Source organism: Eptatretus burgeri, chromosome 7 (genome assembly GCF_056783735.1).
Source record: "Eptatretus burgeri isolate ZD-2024b chromosome 7, Ebu_testis_v1, whole genome shotgun sequence".
Lineage (NCBI taxonomy): Eukaryota > Metazoa > Chordata > Myxini > Myxiniformes > Myxinidae > Eptatretus > Eptatretus burgeri.
Window position 1 is genome coordinate 26,511,904 of NC_140967.1, and position 18,241 is coordinate 26,530,144.

The 18,241-nt window shown below is 43.4% G+C and overlaps 1 protein-coding gene across 10 annotated transcripts in view; it reads right to left on the reverse strand.

Moving 5' to 3' along the window:
- Positions 1 to 897: 897 nt before the first annotated feature.
- Positions 898 to 18,241, reverse strand: part of LOC147022860 (steryl-sulfatase-like) — a 103,974-nt gene continuing 86,630 nt past the window's right edge. For all 10 annotated transcript variants that reach the window (XM_085887758.1, XM_085887761.1, XM_085887752.1 and 7 more), the window contains 2 exons: positions 13,157 to 13,278; positions 898 to 6,395 (listed from right to left, as the gene is read on the reverse strand). In XM_085887758.1, the coding sequence (XP_085743884.1) occupies positions 6,019 to 6,395; positions 13,157 to 13,278 (499 nt within the window). In that variant the 3' untranslated portion in view covers positions 898 to 6,018. The remainder of the gene's footprint in view (positions 6,396 to 13,156; positions 13,279 to 18,241) is intronic.

Here is an 18,241-nt window from a genome sequence, read left to right on the forward strand (position 1 = left end):
CTTGGTTCATCGGGAAGGATCGGCGCCTCGCCTCCCCAGCATGCTTTCCGGAGGGCGAGAGGATCCGTCGGAGCTCGAAAAGCGATCGCGGCTCGTGGTGGTTGGATCCAGCTCGCCCTCGCTGGTGCCCGGTCCAGTTCTGCCGAGAGGACCTGGTCCTTGAAGACCCACACGAGGCGGAAAGGTCCAGAATAGACCCTGGCCTCAGCTCCACTATCCTCCGAGCTGAAGGCCGAAATAAAGGCGTCAGCCATCACTTCGTGTGTGTGTGTGTGGGTGTGTGTGTGTGTGTGTGTGTGTGTGTGGGTGTGTGTGTGTGTGTGTGTGTGTGTGTGTGTGCGTGTGTTTGTGGCACCAGTCATTAAGTAGTGAATTGTATCAGTGCCGTGCTGTACATATGTGCCTTGAATATTCGGTTTAAATCTGCTCTTCTGTGTTCCCTAGTTCCCCATTATTGTTTAAATAAACCCCGATTGTTAAATGTGTTCATCTCGTTCATGTCTATTCTTGCATTGACTGAGCGTGTTGCGTGTGAGGGATTAGCTGGCCATTGCCGTTGTCACAGGATAATCGGGACCGACGGTTCTCGGCGATTAAACCGCTCGGAATCGCACACGGAACAAGCGCACTAAGCGGCTCGTTTCCGTACGAGTTCCGTCGAGGGTGTGAAGACTCGGTAGATCGCCACGTGGTCTCGAGGTATTTTGAAGATTTGGCAAATAACCCTGTACCACGTGGTGGAAATATTGACCCTTCACGGTCCAAAACAAGGACCCGTCGACTCCGGACTTATCCGGGGCGACGATCTGAATTCCGGGCGATCGGTCGAGCCGACTAGCGGCTCCATCCAGCGGACGGACCGCGGCAGACGTCCCGGCCCCGCAACAATACACCATATCTGTCTTCTAATATATTGGCAATATGAAACAGACAAATCACAGTATTTGGGATTTGAAGTAGAGTTACAGCATCTGGAGGCAAATGCTCAGATGGGAACAACAAAGATGCCAATACCACAAACATTGCAAAAGAAAAACAGAATTCAGACACGGAACCTGTAAAAAGCACAGGAAAATCTTTTAAAAGGAAAATTGTCATTTGAAAGAACTAGCAATTTGGGTTCAAATATCATATAATATAAAATATGTTCCCTTACAAGGAACTTCAATGCAGGAGGAAGCCATTCGGCCTTATAAAGCCTGCGCTATGATTTCAAACTTAAGGCCCGGTCACATCTTGACGTTTTAGCCAGCGATGGCAACGTATTAAAATGTATGTAAAACGCTGGCTTACGTTGAACTTTTTATGTTTTTTGTTTTTTTAAGATTCGGACGTATTCATAGCGACTTGGTCTTATGTATAACGCATTGGTAACGGACACAGAACGTTTCGTTGTGTTATAGATAACTTATACCAACGAATGCTGAACCTGTTGTCGGCCTACACAACCGATGCCCAACGATAGTCTAACTTAGGCATAGCGCGTTGCACGCATCGCCGACAATGTCGTGACGTAGCCTATTAAAAGGCTGACGCACAACGATTCGAATCATAACTGCCGTAGAAATGGAAGTGACAACATCGCGGTCACACCTTGGCGATCTTGCCAGCGTATGCCGACCTAAGAAAAATGTGTCTAAAACGTTGGGGCATGTCAAATACGGTATGAGTAAGTTTGGTATCCGTGAGTACAACGCTAAAGTACGCTATCATACGTCGTAGTAAGTAGAGTACGTCAAGAAATTTTAAACATGTTCAAAATTTTACGACGTACTCGGCGTATGACACACGTTCCGCATGCGATGGGGATAAGTTTTACACACGATATGTGGACGCTTACACACGTCCACAAAGGCTACTTATAAGCTACTCATAAGTCGAAACACGTCGCGGTAATGTCTTTTTTACGCGAAACTTATTTCTAACTTATGTTTGACGTGCTTTGAACCAATTCTTTACGTAGTCCCAACACACATCGACGTATGTAGACGTATTCCAATGACGTCTTCCGGTCGACAAAAAAAAAAAAATTAACGTGTTTCTAGGTTACAACTGCCATATAAAGATGTGTTCCCAGCAGTTTTGGGAATTGGTATATAAAAATGCTGCTCATAAAAGGGGAACCCAACAGTGTTTGAGTCCTTTTTGAGTCGATGTCCATGTCAGCAGTAACAGTATCAGTATCAGTATCAGTATTAGTATTAGTATTAGTAGTAGTTTGTTCATGTTGGCAGTAGTAGGTGAGTGTGAGGGGGAGGGTGTGGGTTATGATGGATCGTCCTTGCGTTTAACGATTTAACGATTTAAATGATAAACTCAACGATTTAAATGGCTGCATCTCCACTATTGAAAGTAGACGCTTGCGCTCAACAATTGGATTTTTTTACACTCAACGACTTTTAAACGGTACCACTCAACTATTTTCATTGTTTACAATGAACGATTTAAATTGCTGTCACTCGCCTTTGTTTTTTGACGCTGGGGTTTGGAAATTTGAAGCGTTTCTTCTGAACGTGTTAAAACGCTTAACTCGACTATTTTAAATAGACGCTGCTGATGGACAATTGGAATCATAGCCAAGCTAGACATCGAAGTGTGAACATCCTCGTCATGCCGAAGAAAAGTTTGAAGAATGCTGCAAATAAGTGTCCTGGCCGTGGCCGTGGACGCTGACGCAAGGACGATCCATTATACCGACGTCTTTCAGCCTATGAGTAACTTAAAAGTAACGTTTGTCGATGTGTGGCAACGATCGCGTAACGTGCCAACAACACGTTAATCATAGGTTAGAAATAAGTTTCGGGTACGCTAAACATTACCTCGGCGTGTCTCAACTTATGATTAACTTACAAGTAGCATGTGTTGACGTCTGTCAACGATCGCAGACCGTGCATACAACTTGTGGCCAGCGTAGCGGAACGTGTGAGTCATACGCCGGCATACGTCGTGAAATTTCAAGCATGAAAAAATTTGAGGACAACCAAAAAGTACAACGTTTAAAGCCAACGTACAACGACGTATGGCAGTGTTTTTCAGCGTGCTCTCAATGTTATCAAAACTTACCCATAACGTATTCAACGTGTGCCAGCGTTTTAGAAAAAATATTCAAAAATCGGCATACGTTGGCTAAAACGTCAAGGTGTGACCGGGCCTTTATCATTGTTTGTGCTCTATCCTTTTTAAATGCTGAGCATCAAACAAGGAAGTAGCAAGTATCATTTTTAAAGTCTATGATATGACTCAGCCAGGGTTCAAACCACCAACCTCCTAGACTCGGAGCAGACACTCTAACCATTACACAACTGAGTCCGGTATGTCTCAATATTTGTTATATTCAAATTTTAGCTCACATCATGACCCAATAGATGTCACCAAAACATGGACCATCCATCCATTAATCTTGGCCCAGAGCTGTATGGCCGTAATGTCCAACAATGAAAAATTTGTTAGTTATGTCTAAGTACAAAGACTGGGTCGGCACTCCGGTTGTTTTCAGGACGGGGCATGAATTTGCCCAAAGAGATAATTCGCCAACTTGTTTTATATACTGAATACAGTCAAGGCTCGTGGAAGAGCGAGAACATTGAACAGATCAGGACGCAGCAAAACAAAAGGATCAAGAGAGAGATGGGCTTAGGGGTGGGTGGGAGTGATTGGGGGTGGAAAATATCATGGCTTTGGATGGGGGGTGATCTGAGATGATGGTGAACAGCTGTCTTGAGGACATGAAGGGAAGACTAAGATTGAAGAGAATGTGGAAGTTGGTTTCATAGATGGGGGAAGAAAGGAACAAATGAGTGGATGTGAGCAGTGATTCTGGATTTTGGGAGTTTCATCAGAAGGGGTTTAATGGTGGATTGTGTGCATCCTGCAGAAACCTGGGGGGGGGGGGTTAGGGGAGAGGGGACAAAGCATGGAAATAGCAGAGGGTGCAGGACCAGAAAGGAGGTGATCGAAGACAGGACCGCCGACCTGTCTGCGATGGGAAAGTGCGAGGTCAATAGAGTTAGCTTCATTGCGGGAGATTCCGAATAACATTCAGCGAGAGACTCTTCACTCAAGAAACTGGGATATTTAATGTTTAAGGCCCAGTCACACCTTGACGTTATAGCCAGCAATGGCAACGTATCAAAATGTATGTAAAACGCTGGCTTACGTTGAACTTTTGATGTTTTTTTTAAAGATTCGGACGTATTCATAACGACTTGGTCTTATGCATAACGTATTAGTAACGGACACAGAACGTTTCGTTGTGTTATAGATAACTTATATCAACGAATGCTGAACCTGTTGTCGGCCTTCACAACCTATGCCCAACGATAGTCTAACTTAGGCATAGCGCGCTGCATGCATCGCCGACGATGACGTGCCGTAGGTTATGAAAAGGCTGCCGCACAACGATTCAAATCATAACCGCCGGAGAAATGGAAGTGTCAACATCGCAGTCACACCTTGGTGATTTTGCCAGCGTATGCCGACCTCTGAAAAATGCGTCTAAAACGCTGGCGCACGTCGAATACGGTAGGGGTAAGTTTGGTATGCGTGAATAGAACACTAAAGTACGCTATCATACGTCGTAGTAAGTGGAGTACGTCTTGTAATTTTGAACATGTTGAAAATTTTACGACGTACTTGCCGTATGACACACGCTCCGCATTCGATGGGAATAAGTTGTAAGCACGATATGCGATCGTTGACACACATCGACACACGTTACTTGTAAGGTGCTCATAAGTCGAAACACGTCAAGGTAATGGTTAGCGTCAGTGTTCCAGACTCCCGGTTTTTTTTTTTTCTTCGGTATGACGGAGTTCAGTGTACAGTGAGGTTATGATTTAAATCGTTGAGCGGCAGCCTATTAATTATATTATATTATCACCGCACTAGAAATCGAAGTGTCAAAATCACCATCATACCGAAGGAAGGAAAAAAAAAAAAACCCCCAAAAAAAAAAAACCAGGGAGTCTGGAACACTGACGCTAACCATTACCTTGATGTGTTTTGACTTATGAGCACCTTACAAGTAACGCGTGTCGATGTGTGCCACCGATTGCGTAACGTGAGTACAACACTTAACTCATAGGTTAGAAATAAGTTTCGGGTACGCTAAACATTACCTCGACGTGTTTCGACTTATGAGTAACTCACAAGTAACGTGTGTCGACGTGTGTCAACGATCGCGTGACATGCCTACAACTAATGGCCAGCGTTATACAGAACGTGTGAGTCATACGCTGGCATAAGTCTGAAAATTTCAAGCATGGAAAATTTGAGGACAACCGAAAAGTACAACGTTTAAAGCCAGCGTACAACGACGTATGGCAGTGTTTTTCAGCGTGCTCTCTATGTTATCAAAACTTACCCATAACGTATTCGATGTGTACCAGCGTTTTAGACAAATTTTCCAAAAATCGGCATAAGCTGGCTAAAACGTTAAGGCCTTTACTGGGCCTTTACCAACAATCAGTGACTGGGCAAAACAATGTGACTGGGCCTTTACCAACAATCAGTGCTGGCAGAAGGATTCTCCAGTTTAAAGTCCATTTGATGGACAGCACACAAATTGTTGTCTCACCCTGCCTGCAAAACACCATAGTTAGGGTTTGTATTTAGACTGAGATTTTAACTTGGGCTACAACTCATAGGTGAGTGCACATGACTCAGTTATCCTGTCAGCCCTGAGACCATTGGCAGGATGGTTCAAATACTGTAAACCACAGGTTGAATCTCAATAAGCAAGACTCCTGATCATACTGTCTCTCCATAAGGCAGAGTAAAGATCGAGGGCACTCAATTTATGTGGATAAGCTTATGAAAATTAAATAAATATAGACAAATAACTCAACGTTTCACAACTTACAGTTGTGATTTAAGAAGCTTAAGGAAAGTTTATGCCAAGAAGTGCCGAGCATCATAACAAGCTAACGTAACTACCCTAAGCTTGCAGTGTAAGGAAACTTTAACCAAAGGTTTATGCAATGGTACATGAAGTTAAGACACTGCGACAAACAGGACGATTTATAACACTCGTCCCTCCCATGGAGGAGTTTTGTCCTGATCGCAGGTACAATAGGGGAGTGCTCCACAACACATCTGCAACCAGGGCTTCCACAATATGTTATTGACAGACAGCTGTGAAGGAACAGGAAAAAGACTCTGTTGATGCTTCTCCACAGCCTTGCTCACAGCATCCAGCACTCTTTGCTGAGTTAAAAAGTCTTTGGATTCCAGAGGATGACATTCCTCAGGGTCTTGGATTAAATCAAACACAAGGGGAGGCTCATGCTGCTCCACAAAGTCACCAAAGCAATGGCACAAATGGGTGTCGTGACAGGCATTGCTGCCCGCTGGTTGGAAGATCGGTGAGAAGTAAATGACCTTCCACAAGGATTTACCTGCAAATGAAAAAAACATATCCATTGTTCATTACTGGCCGCATCTCAACAAGACCACATAAAGCAAAAATTAGCATTCAATGCAATGTAACAACTTTAACAGCAAGACTCGTGATTCTGAATTAATTAATAAATCAGGTGCTAATTAAACTTGACAATGTCACCAGAACAATTAATCACAAAGGCACTGAAATTACAACACTTGCTGGTTATTAATGGAGCATGAATTGAATACTGATTTGGAAGTGTAACATAAGCATGATTATCTTTTTCTGCATCTTCACATGCTACTTGCATTTCTTTACAATAGGAGCCAGCATTTACTCCAAAAATCAAGATATTAGACACGAAAGGAACGAGAAGGGCACTCGGTAAAGCGCATACATCTGCCACGTAATGCCTGATCCACGAGAACATATTGGGCCCAATAGATTTTTGAAATATTATGCTATCTATCGTTTTTGGCCCGATCTCTCAATGGTGAAGAATCACTTAAAAAATTATAGTAGCCGGATCCGGATCTTCATCAAAATCTAATCAGTTCATCCTTATCACACACCGAATATGTCCACAAAATTTCATCCAGATCCGTCAACCACTTTTTTCTGCACACAAACAAACAAACACAAAGAATATGTTGTGCAGTGCACGATACTTGAAAAATCCACCCCCTCTCCAAAGGTTTCCATGGATACATCAAATTTTCCATTTCATTAAGATTAAAATTGACAATCTTAATCAAAGCTCAGGTCAATCACATGGAAATTAATCATTTTTTAAATTGAAATTGATGATTTTATAAGTTTGACCTCGAGTTGACCTTTTGACCTCAAAAATAGTTGCTTTTCCAATTTAGTGATGGACTGTGCAAATCCTCTTCAACTTTCAAGTTAATGGGATGTAAATTGATGATTTTTCAGTTGAAAATTGATGATTTTAGAAGTTTGACCTTGAGTTGACGTTTGACCTTTGATCTCAAAAATAGCTGGATTCCCAATTCAGTGACGCAATATGCCAATCTTGTTTAAATTTCAAGTCAATCAGATGAAAATTGACGACTTTTCAGATTAAAAATTGATTTTAGAAATTTGACCTCAAAAATAGTTGGTTTTCCAATCCAGTAACGCAATTTGCAAATCTCGTTCAAATTTCAAGTCAAATGAAAAATGACCATTTCAGAAATTTGACCTCAAGATGACCTTTGACCTCAAAATAAATGGCCTTCTCAGTTAAGACTACCTCTACAACTCGGTAAAGTTTCATGACTCGGTTTGGAATTGTGATCTGTACGTGACAAACAGACAGAATAACAAAATCGACTGACCAATATACTTGAAAAATCTTTGATTTTGCAACTAACAAAGACAGAAAAGGGTAAATCATAACCTCCTTCACCTTCGGAGGCAGAGGTAAAAAAAAATACGACCAATTGACCTGAAGTTTATCTGGGTCCTGTCCTCAAGTTGTAACCCAAATTTGGTATCATTCTGACTGGTGGGTCTGGAGAAAACATTTGAACAAATTTACTAAGGATTCCTTTCAGAAAATCGCAAACTCCTCATTCTTCCAGATTCAAGCTGCAACTTCAGAGTTGCTTCAACAGCCTGTGGTCGGTATCGAGGAACTGGGCACTTCGGTCAACCCTGCAGTTCTGGATCATCCTCCAGCGACCATCAACGAGCACATCATCAATCTCCTTTACCGCATCACCAGCATTGGAATACCAAGTCCAGCGCTGAGCCTGTGGGTGCTGAAACCATGAACCAGCCACCCTCAGTCCATGATTTCTTGCAAGGTGAAGGAACTTAGTGCTATTCTGGTTCAAAGTTCCAGACCCATGGGGACCAACACATGTTTCAGAACCATCCCTCTCAGTTCCATTCGATGCATTGAAATCCCCCAATACAAGAAGAGTATCTCGCCTGGAGCACTGATCAACCAGAGTCGAGCGTGGCGTAGAATACGTCCTTCATGGTGAGATCACTCGCCTCAGTCGGAGCATATACAAAGACCAGGGAAATGACACCCAAGGAGTGACGAATCCTTAGTCTCATAATACGCTCGTTGTCGGGTGTTACCTCAATTATCATTGTAGTCTGCTTATTAGACATACCTACAGCAACTCCTTGGGCATTGTAATCATCAGAGCGACCAGACCAATTGTCGGTGTAACCACCCACCATTATCTTGCCACTATCCGGTCTCCGAACCTCAGAGAGTGCTGCAATACCGATGTTCAAACGCTGGAGGCCAGATGATAACAGAGACAGGTGATCATCCTCTCTTTGTGATAGGACATTCCAGGCACCCAACCGAAGGGACCACCTCAGGTTAACCCAAGGAGACCACGATCTGGTGGGCGACACCTCAGCACCACTGTGCCACGCACTACCGCAATCTGACCTGGGAATTTTACCCCATGTTTTTCCTCCAATCAAAGAATGGGGGTCCCAAAGGCTTTGCTCCAATCCTGTCATCCGTTGAGCTGACCTGTGAAGGGCAGCAGCACAGGAGGTACTCCCACGGAGTGAGTTTTTAGTTTTCTTTGCGTTTATGGGTTTTGCGGAATGAAGTGTTTTATGTTGGCCAGAGTGCAAATCCTGCCACCAACCTCCGAATAAAAAGTAACCCAATTGCAGGACGACGTCCGCAGACACAGTTGGGCACTAGATATGGATGGCCATTGGCTCACAAGGATGATCTGTCAGCTCCTCCACCCATTAAGAGGTTTTGTTTTTTCATCCTGCTGGGTGTCCATATCCATACACCCTCCTCACCAGGAAACCTGGTGGGGGAGACGGTTTAGTTGCTGACAGGTTAGCCGACGCCGATGAAACAGGTTAGTACAGGTTTACATGGTACCTGTAGCAAGTCACAGATCTAATCTGGCCTGACCTAACAGGGGAAGGGGGTTTCCCCACAAAGTAGTTATTTGCTTTCTTCTCAGAAATTACACACACAGTTTTGATGAAACTTGATGACAACTTTCATCACCCATGATGTACTAAAGTTTGTTCACGACATTAAAAAAAAAATAAGATAATCGGGTTCTTAGGGGGTATGGGAGGTTGCCCCCCCCCAAAAAATATGTATTTGCTTTATTCTCCAAAACTACACACACAATTTTGATGAAATTTGACCATAACCTTCATCACCTGTGATATACCCCAGTTCGTTCATGTAATTTAAAAAAAATTGGGGTCCAAGGGGGTTTACGAGGGGGTAGTTGTTGCTCCTGAAAATAGGTATTTGCTATAATATTGGTTCATTGGTACATTTTGCTGATTCCACCTCACATTGACTTCCTCCTCAGTATAATGATTCTACCAGGTGAGCACCCAGGGGTATTGCCCCTATTTTTCTTATTCTTGTTACGTAGTCCATCAATCAATGGCTGAGATATGTCTCATGAGCAGTTAGGGTTGAAATGCCTGTAAAAATTCACAAGGCCAAGAAACTCCCTCAACTTGCGCAGTGAAGTGCAAGGAAAGGCTTGTGTAGTCTTGACCTTCTCCTCCAGTGGAAAGATACCCTGTTTGTCTATGATGTGGCCGAGGAAGGTGAGTGATGGCACCCAAAACTGGCACTTGCTGGGATTGATGACAATGCCCTACTGAGCAAGGCGCTCAAAAAGTAATTAGAGGTGTGCCTCATGTTCTTCCTCTGAAGGGCTTGCTATGAGCAGATCATCAAGGTAAGCATAGACGAAAGGGAGACCACGGATGAGATCATCAATCAACCTCTGAAATGTCTGGGCAGCATTACACAAGCCGAATGGCATGCAAACAAACTCGTAGAACCCATAAGGTGTTGTGATGGCTGGTTTGTGTATGTCAGTCGGCTCAACTGGTATCTGGTGATATGCTCTGATGAGGTCTATCTTGGAGAAAACATGTGCGCCTTCGAGGGAGGATGAAAAATCCTGCAAATGGGGAATTGGATGGCAATCAGGAATGGTATGTTCGTTGAGTGCATGGTAGTCACCACATGGCCACCAGACATCCAGTGACTTCTTCAGTACCATATGCAAAGGTGAAGACCAGTTGCTGTCAGGTTGCTGAGTTCATATGTTGCTGAGTTGCTGAGTTCAAGTATGTGCTTGAACTCTGACTTGGAGATATTCAGATGATCTGGAGCAAGGCACCATGGTCATGCTGCAACTGGAGGTCCACAAGTTACTATGTAGTGAGTGGTTGAGTGCTTGATCTCATAATCCCTGTATACCGGACAAGCAATCTCTGGCTATTCACGAGGGAGGGTGTCCGAACATGAAGGAGATACAACTTTCACAAACATGGGGCTGATGGTGAGTGTATGATTGATGATTCCCAGCACAGTAAGGCTGGTTGTGGTGTCAATGAGCTTGTGATGTTTGACATCCACTAGCAGGCCAAAATGGCAAAGAAAATCAGCCCCGATGATGGGTGTGGGCAACTCAGCAACAATGAATACCCATAAAAATACTCATCACAGTCCAAGATCCAGCGTTAAAGATCTTTCCCCATATGTGGTGATGGGCAAGTGATTCACTGCCTGCAGCTGGATTGATGCAGGCTGGCCTTTGCTTTTGTGAAAATATGGTAAAATACTCACTTCAACACCAGAATCCACAAATAACCTGGTACCTGTTGCCTTGTTGGTTATGCAGAATAGGTGACAAGATGCTTCACTATCAGACTGACTTGTTGCCGCAAGTCACTGGCGTCGGAATCTCCCTGATCCGAAGGGCAGGACTGGTATGAGCATGGGCTGATGCATTTGTGAGCCTTTTCTCCATGCTTCCAATGGTACCAGTACATCTGTTGGGGATGTTGGTGGTACCTGTCTGGTCAACTTCTCAACCTGAGTGGACAAGGCACAGACTTGGTCTGGTTGGGGTGAACTTGCTGTTGAGGTTTTGAAACAGCTCCTATGGCATAGTGGAGGACAAAGGAGAAGAAACTTCCATGATATTGTCGGAGAGGTCCACCAGTTGTTTGACGTCGATAGCCTCTTTAGTTGAGACCAAGATCAGTTAGCCGTTTGTGGGAAGTCTCTGGAGAAACAGATGGTATTAAGATGGTATTCTCCAATGCATTGTCCTCAAGCAGCTGTCGCATCCTTCGCAAAAGCTGAGAGGGTTTTTTGTCACCAAACTTTTCAGAACTGATTAGTTGGTGGAGTCTCTTTCGCTCTGAAGCTGAAGTAAACCTGATGAGCTCAGCCTTGAGCTTGGTATGATGTTCCGAGGCTGGAGGAGAAATAAGGAGATCCCTCACTTCTTGCACTATTTCTGGCTGGAGATATACAACAACATAGTCAATGCAGCTGCAGGTGCAGAGAGAAAAAGTGCTGCTGAAGGAAAGAGTCACAAACAGACACGATGTGGTACAAAACTCCATGAGTCAAGGGAGGAAATGCAACACTGAAGGTAGGGCTGCGAATGCAGTTTAACTCCAGTGAAGCTCAAGTCCATGAGTCATTTCCACGATGGAGTAAATCGTGAGCTTCCAGGCAGAAAAACGTCGCCGCACTTCCGTTAAATCCTTCCTCGCCGCTCGTCACCCAAGGGGGAGGTCCATGAGCCCGATAGTAGTGTGGGGCAAAATGATTGGTTAGAAACCAGATAAAAACCATGCCTACACTACTGCCATTGGTTGGACAAGTAAACGGAACAAAGGTCATGATTGAAAAGTACCGTACTAACAAATTGGCACCGCTGAAAAGTACATTACAAGTCCGTGTCACACACCCAACCTCTCCACCAAGTTTCATTTCAATCCGTCACACAACTTTTTGAGATATCCTTCTCACAGACAAGCAGACAGATAAACAGACAGACATTGGTGAAAACATTCCCTCTATCCACCTTCAGATGCAGTAAAATGTTCAACGTCAAGTAGAATTTACCCAAGTACATATAGATTGTAGACAATTGTATGGAGAGATTCGTCAAAAGTGACGACTCACACCATCATCATCAGACAATTGTGGATGAAGGGCATACCATAGATAAAAAAGAACTTTTGATGAATGGAGGTATGACCACAATTTGTAAATCTGTTACCATGGAAATGCACATATGAACATGATCAATGATGGATTGTTGTTTTTAATAAGACAGTTGAAAATTTGCAAAGCCCACAAGATATTCCAATCCCAAATAGTCTCTAGAATGTGGGAAATGATTGTATTGAAGCCAAGAATTTTAAATATTCCAGGAAAGTTGGGTACCGCAGGACACCCCAGCCTCCCAATCCCGACCCACTGTATTTCTGGGACAATAAAACTTCAGTTTTCTGGATTCGCACCCCGCCCACCCCAACCATCCCTTTGGGAGAAATCCTGGTGATAGACCTGACATGTCACTGTAGAGTTGGCTGATGGGATAGCTCAGAAGTCACTTACCTTAGTGCGGTCTAGTCTAGTCTTGATTCCCATCCCAACTATAAACTGCCATGCTGGTGCCTGGCAGGCAGGGCATTGTGCCATTGGAATACAGTATGCCATCCTTTGGAGAATGATATTCATCCAGCTGCCCCTTATGTTCGCATTCACTTGTGCACATTACGTGCTCGTCTGTATTCTGGCCAAATTCCTGTTCCAATTTCCTGGGGGCACTGAATCAGCAGCACATCTGCACCTCAGGGACGATGCAACCAGCAGACAAAATGAATGTTTGAATCCTGCTGAAATGGACATTTTCCAGAAAGAATGAATGCACTGCTCATTTTTTTCCACTAAAATATCAAAAAAAAATACAAATGATGATGAAAACTTACTATTTGGTGGGGACCACCGTACAGCGTTGAGATAAGAGCTGCAGTAATGGAAAAGAAATTCATGTTGAGATTCATTCGTTTCTCCTTGAAGTAAAGGGAATATATCTTTTCCATCAATTATTCTGCGAAAAGAGTAACAGTTAGTACCTGTAAACATGATTTGAGTAAACTCTGAGGTTTATCAAGAAAAACAGCTCTGGTCGAGATTTTTCTCCCAACCAGATTTTGTACTTTTATCACAATATGCCATAATAAACATTTTGTTCATTTCTTCTTCATATTGCTAAATGCTTCTTCTCCCCATGATTATTATCAGCAAATATGGTATGATTTCCTTTATCAGGAACTTTCTTCAACTTTGCAAGTTGGTTTTCTTCTCTTAACTCTTACCAAAGGATTAAAGGTGTGTGTGGTCTGGTGTGCCACCTCAATTCCAGCTGCGCACACCATTCGTCCACTGGAAAGCAACACGGAAGACAAAAACCCAAGACACTCACGTCGAGGTTCACCACTATCTCTTGCTGAGCAACATGAGTTGCACTATCCCTGGTGCTTGGGAGAATGGCGAGAAGCTGTCCAGACCGTCCATGCGCGTCTCAGGTATGAGCCCTCCCTAATAACATCCTTCCGCATGGATGGAATTGGGCATGCCCTCATGTCAAGGTACGGGACACCACACACTTGTGCGCTGTCAGATGGCATGAGAAGTAAAAGTATTGACCCATATGTGCCTGTATCCTGTATACTGGGATTCTTAAGGAATCGTAAGTACTTCCCATTGTCAGGAATGATGAGGAAGTGTGTCCAGGAACAACAAGGTTTTCGTGATGAAGAGTCCATTTCATCACATGGGCACCCTCAGTTGAATCCTCTTCACAGGATTTGAAGACTCATCATGAAAGCCAAGCAAAAAGTAAGAATAAAGGAATGATCTGGCATTGACGTATAAACCACTTTACTGGCGGCACTATCGGAGGCCTCCTGCTTCCAATGCCATGACGTTTCAATCTGAATTATCGTTGATTTGTGAAGAATGGAGGTAAGAGCGCTTCTCCAGCACTCCACTTCAACATCAATGAAGAGTTGAAAACACTGCTGGTGAAACCGATGATAATCTGTAGTGGTTTTCCAGCTCAACAGACAGTGCTGCACATGGATGACTTCACTTCAATGACTTCGGCGAATCAGCAGTTTATGCCAGTCCCTCCCCGAGTCGGCTTCATCATGTCCTTCATGATACGGTATACTTGGCAAGTCATCGTTCATAGACAATGGAACTTCCTTGTCGTTCTTGCTTTTCCACTGCTGCCATCGATTCCTCTTTCATCTTTTCTAATTCTACATCCTGTTTTCTCATTTACATGCTCAAACATTCCTATTTGTACACATGACAATCCCGTTATCAGGAACACTCGTTTATAACAAAATTCTTGATATATAATGAATGGCAGTTTTGGTAGACAATCTCATTTTCATGAAATTATGTCAGTTTCCTTTTTTGCATGAAAGGTTAAAATCTCTTGACCTATTGCATAGAAATCAAATAAAACTTCATAGTGTCAATTGTATCAAAAAAAAATAGTCAAGTGTATTGTGGCCAAATAGGTACTGCATTGTGCCAAAACAAACAGTTCAAACAACAAGGTGAGATGTCATAGCATGTGGGGGTGGGGGTGGTGTGTGGGGGGGGGGCTGGGGAGGGTGGCAGTTTTATTTTTAATCTGGGGGGGGGAGGAGAGAGAGGACGAAGATGAAGGTAACGAGGAAGATTCCAGGCAAAATTAATTTTTGGATACAATTACCAGTCCATGGAACTTACCTGTTTTATAACGAAATTCTACAGCACTACCTTATTAGTTTGCTTCACTTGCATTGTTTGCAAATTAAAAATATATCTTCACAGCACGGTCATGAAATGCTTGTGAACTTTTTACCTCCACAACCAAAGGTGTTTTCACCTCTGTTTGTCTGTGTGTTTGTTTGTCTGTCTGTTGGCAGAATATTTCAAAAAAGTTATGGACGAATTCGGACGAAACTTGGTAGGCAGGTTGGGAGTGTCACATGCACGAATAGGGTCGATTTTGGAGATCTGCATCTGGATACGAGTCGGCCATGGGCCAGATATGGCCACAGTGCACCCCCCCCCCACCTCCCACCTCCCAGCAAACCTATGTTTTTCTGAATCCCCTGGATATACTGAACACGAATATGAATGTTAACGTTGAAAACTTTTTGGGATGCACTACCTGTTTTGACCTTTTGAATTGGGGTACCCACACGTTTGGAAGCAGGACGGGACTTCTTCGAGCCAGTCAAGCATCTCAACTTGAAAACTCTCGCTGATATGAACAAGAAGAGCAAAGTTACAACCACTAAGAACAAAGTTGTACAGCACCAACAACAGGGAAACGTCGCTTTCCAGCTGTTCGGGAAATCACAAAACCAAGGCATACAACTGGACCTGAGAGAACTTCTCACCTACCCACTCACTCCTGTACCATACAGTATTGGCACTGCTGATGGTTTCATGGCCAAAACAGAAAAATCAAAGTCTTTCACTTTCCTGACGAAAGACCAAGAGGATGCTGCCCAACCTCCGAATGAAGAAACACTTGTCATTTTCGATGGCAATGCCTGTTTGTACTTCCTCAAGGAGATACCAGGTAACTTCAGCCAGATATGCGAAAAAGTGTTCAACATCCTACCGAAGTCAGGTGACATGTTCAGCACAGATAGCTACGTACCCAACTCTGTGAAGGCGATGGTACGACTGAGGAGAGGATCCAGGGACAAACTGATTCTGAAGGGGGGAAACACTTTAAAAAAACCTGCAGATTGGAAGTTCTTCTTGAGCAATGATGAGAACAAGCAACAGTTCATTGAACTCCTCACTCGACTCTGGAGCCAAGACGCATATGCCAGCAAGTTACACGGGAGGAAGGTAATTGTGACTTGTGGTGGATTAGCATATCTCCTGACATCTGAAGACGGTCTGTCAACGTGTAACAGAGAACTGAACATACTAAAATCCACTCAAGAAGAAACTGATTCTCGAATCATTCTGTATTGCGAGTATGCCAGGAGTGAGAAGTACAGCCACATCAGGGTGAAGAGCCCAGATAGTTATATATTTGTCATCCTCATGCACTACGCTGCAACTATGACAGATGTGATGATCTTGTTTGACACAGGTACCGGGAACAAGAAGAGGCTTATCGACATGACCGAAATTGCCCGTGGTTATTCTACGGAGCATTCAACAGCAATAATGGCTCTTCATGTATTCAGTGGCTGCGACTCGACCAGCGCTTTCAAGGATCTTGGCAAGGTGAAGCCACTGAAGACCCTTTCTAGGCTGCCCAAGTTTGTACCAGTTCTAGCTAGATTAGGAGACACGTGGGAAGTACCCGACGACCTTATGGATGACCTGGACGAGTTCATCTGTGCGTTATATGGAAGACCTCGTACTCGGAGCGTCGATGAGTTGCGGTTCAAGAAAATGAATGAACTTTATGCGAAAGATGATGACCGTCTCTCCCGTTCGAGCACAGTTGACATGGGCACTCTCCCTCCATGCAAGAAGAGCCTGGAGCTACACATCCGGAGAGTCAACTTCCAACTTGACATTTGGAAAAGAGCCCATGTTGCAAATCTTGAGATCCCCGAGCCAAGTGATGGACATTGGTGGATTTTAGTTGAGGGGAAGCTGGAGCCTCTTTGGTACGAGGGAGGGGTCCTACCACAGCATTCGGCAGACATCGCTGAAGATTCAGTGAACATCAATGACTCGGACTCGGACATTCTAGACGAATCGGACTATCTTACTGGAGACAGCTCAGAGTCTGACAATGAGTAGGATTAGTTGTAATTCACGTTAACGACAGGAACATTCATTTTCTATTGGAGTATACTTCTGTTTTGCATTGTTTAGAATATATGTTGTATTTAAATACTTACCATGTTTGAGATTTGGTTATGTTATTTAGTTCCGTGAATATTGTATTCAATATGATGCGGATATAATGCAAATATAAACATTATTTTATTCACTCTGAAACGAATGCTTTCTGCAGTCTGCATTGGCACTGTAAGTTGTAGATGTATGTTTGGAAATATGATGGATGAATATGGGAAGAAATATGAAGGATAATGAAATAATGCACGTAAAATATTCTTGTATTATAGGTAACTGACATGATCCGGATTATGGAGATATAGACTGGAAATGTTTATGTGCAATGAAATATCTTGTAGTTTGGTGATGCTGATGGTGGCCATCTTGGATTTTTTGGTTGCTTTCAAACTATACTATTAAATAATATTTTGTGTGGTACTATAACTAATTCTCTGTAATCATGGTAATAGTTTGTCAAGTAATGTTCCATAAAAGTGACCACAAATGTGTATTTCGTCAAAATGTGGTTGATTGAAAACATGATTTGTCTGAATACCCGTTTGATGCTTATTGTGTGATAACGTTGTATATTTTCATAATACAGTAGTTGCTTGATATTTTCGAAAAATAAAAGGTAATTAATACTGTTTCTCACTATCATTGAATAGTCTGTACCTACAATAAAATTCATATAATGTCAAATATATTCATTGAAGAATATGGAGTGTTGATTTTGTGTTTATTCGAAAGATAGGGAATATATTGTTACGGGGCCGGGACGTCGACTGGGAGCACGACCGCGAGATGGAGCTGCGAGTCGGCTCGTCCGATCACCCGGAATGTAAAGGTCGTCGCCCCGGATAAGTCCGGAGCGGACGGGTCCTGAATGGACTGAAGTTCACCAATGGATAGACCACGTGGGGTAGGGTCGATTGCCAACTTTTCAATTTACCTAAGTACCCACCTGGTCCGACTACCGGGGAAGTTCACCCTCGGTCGACGTTGTCCGAATCGAGTCGCTATCGTTGACTCGGATCCGGCGTAACTGAGCGGAATTCCCAAAGTCGGGCCGGACCAAATGAACAAGTTACCAACACTAATCCTCAAACATGCGTCATGTCGATCCAATGCAAGAAACACAAAACGAGCCGATACATTCAACAAATGGGGTTTATTTATACAGTAATAAT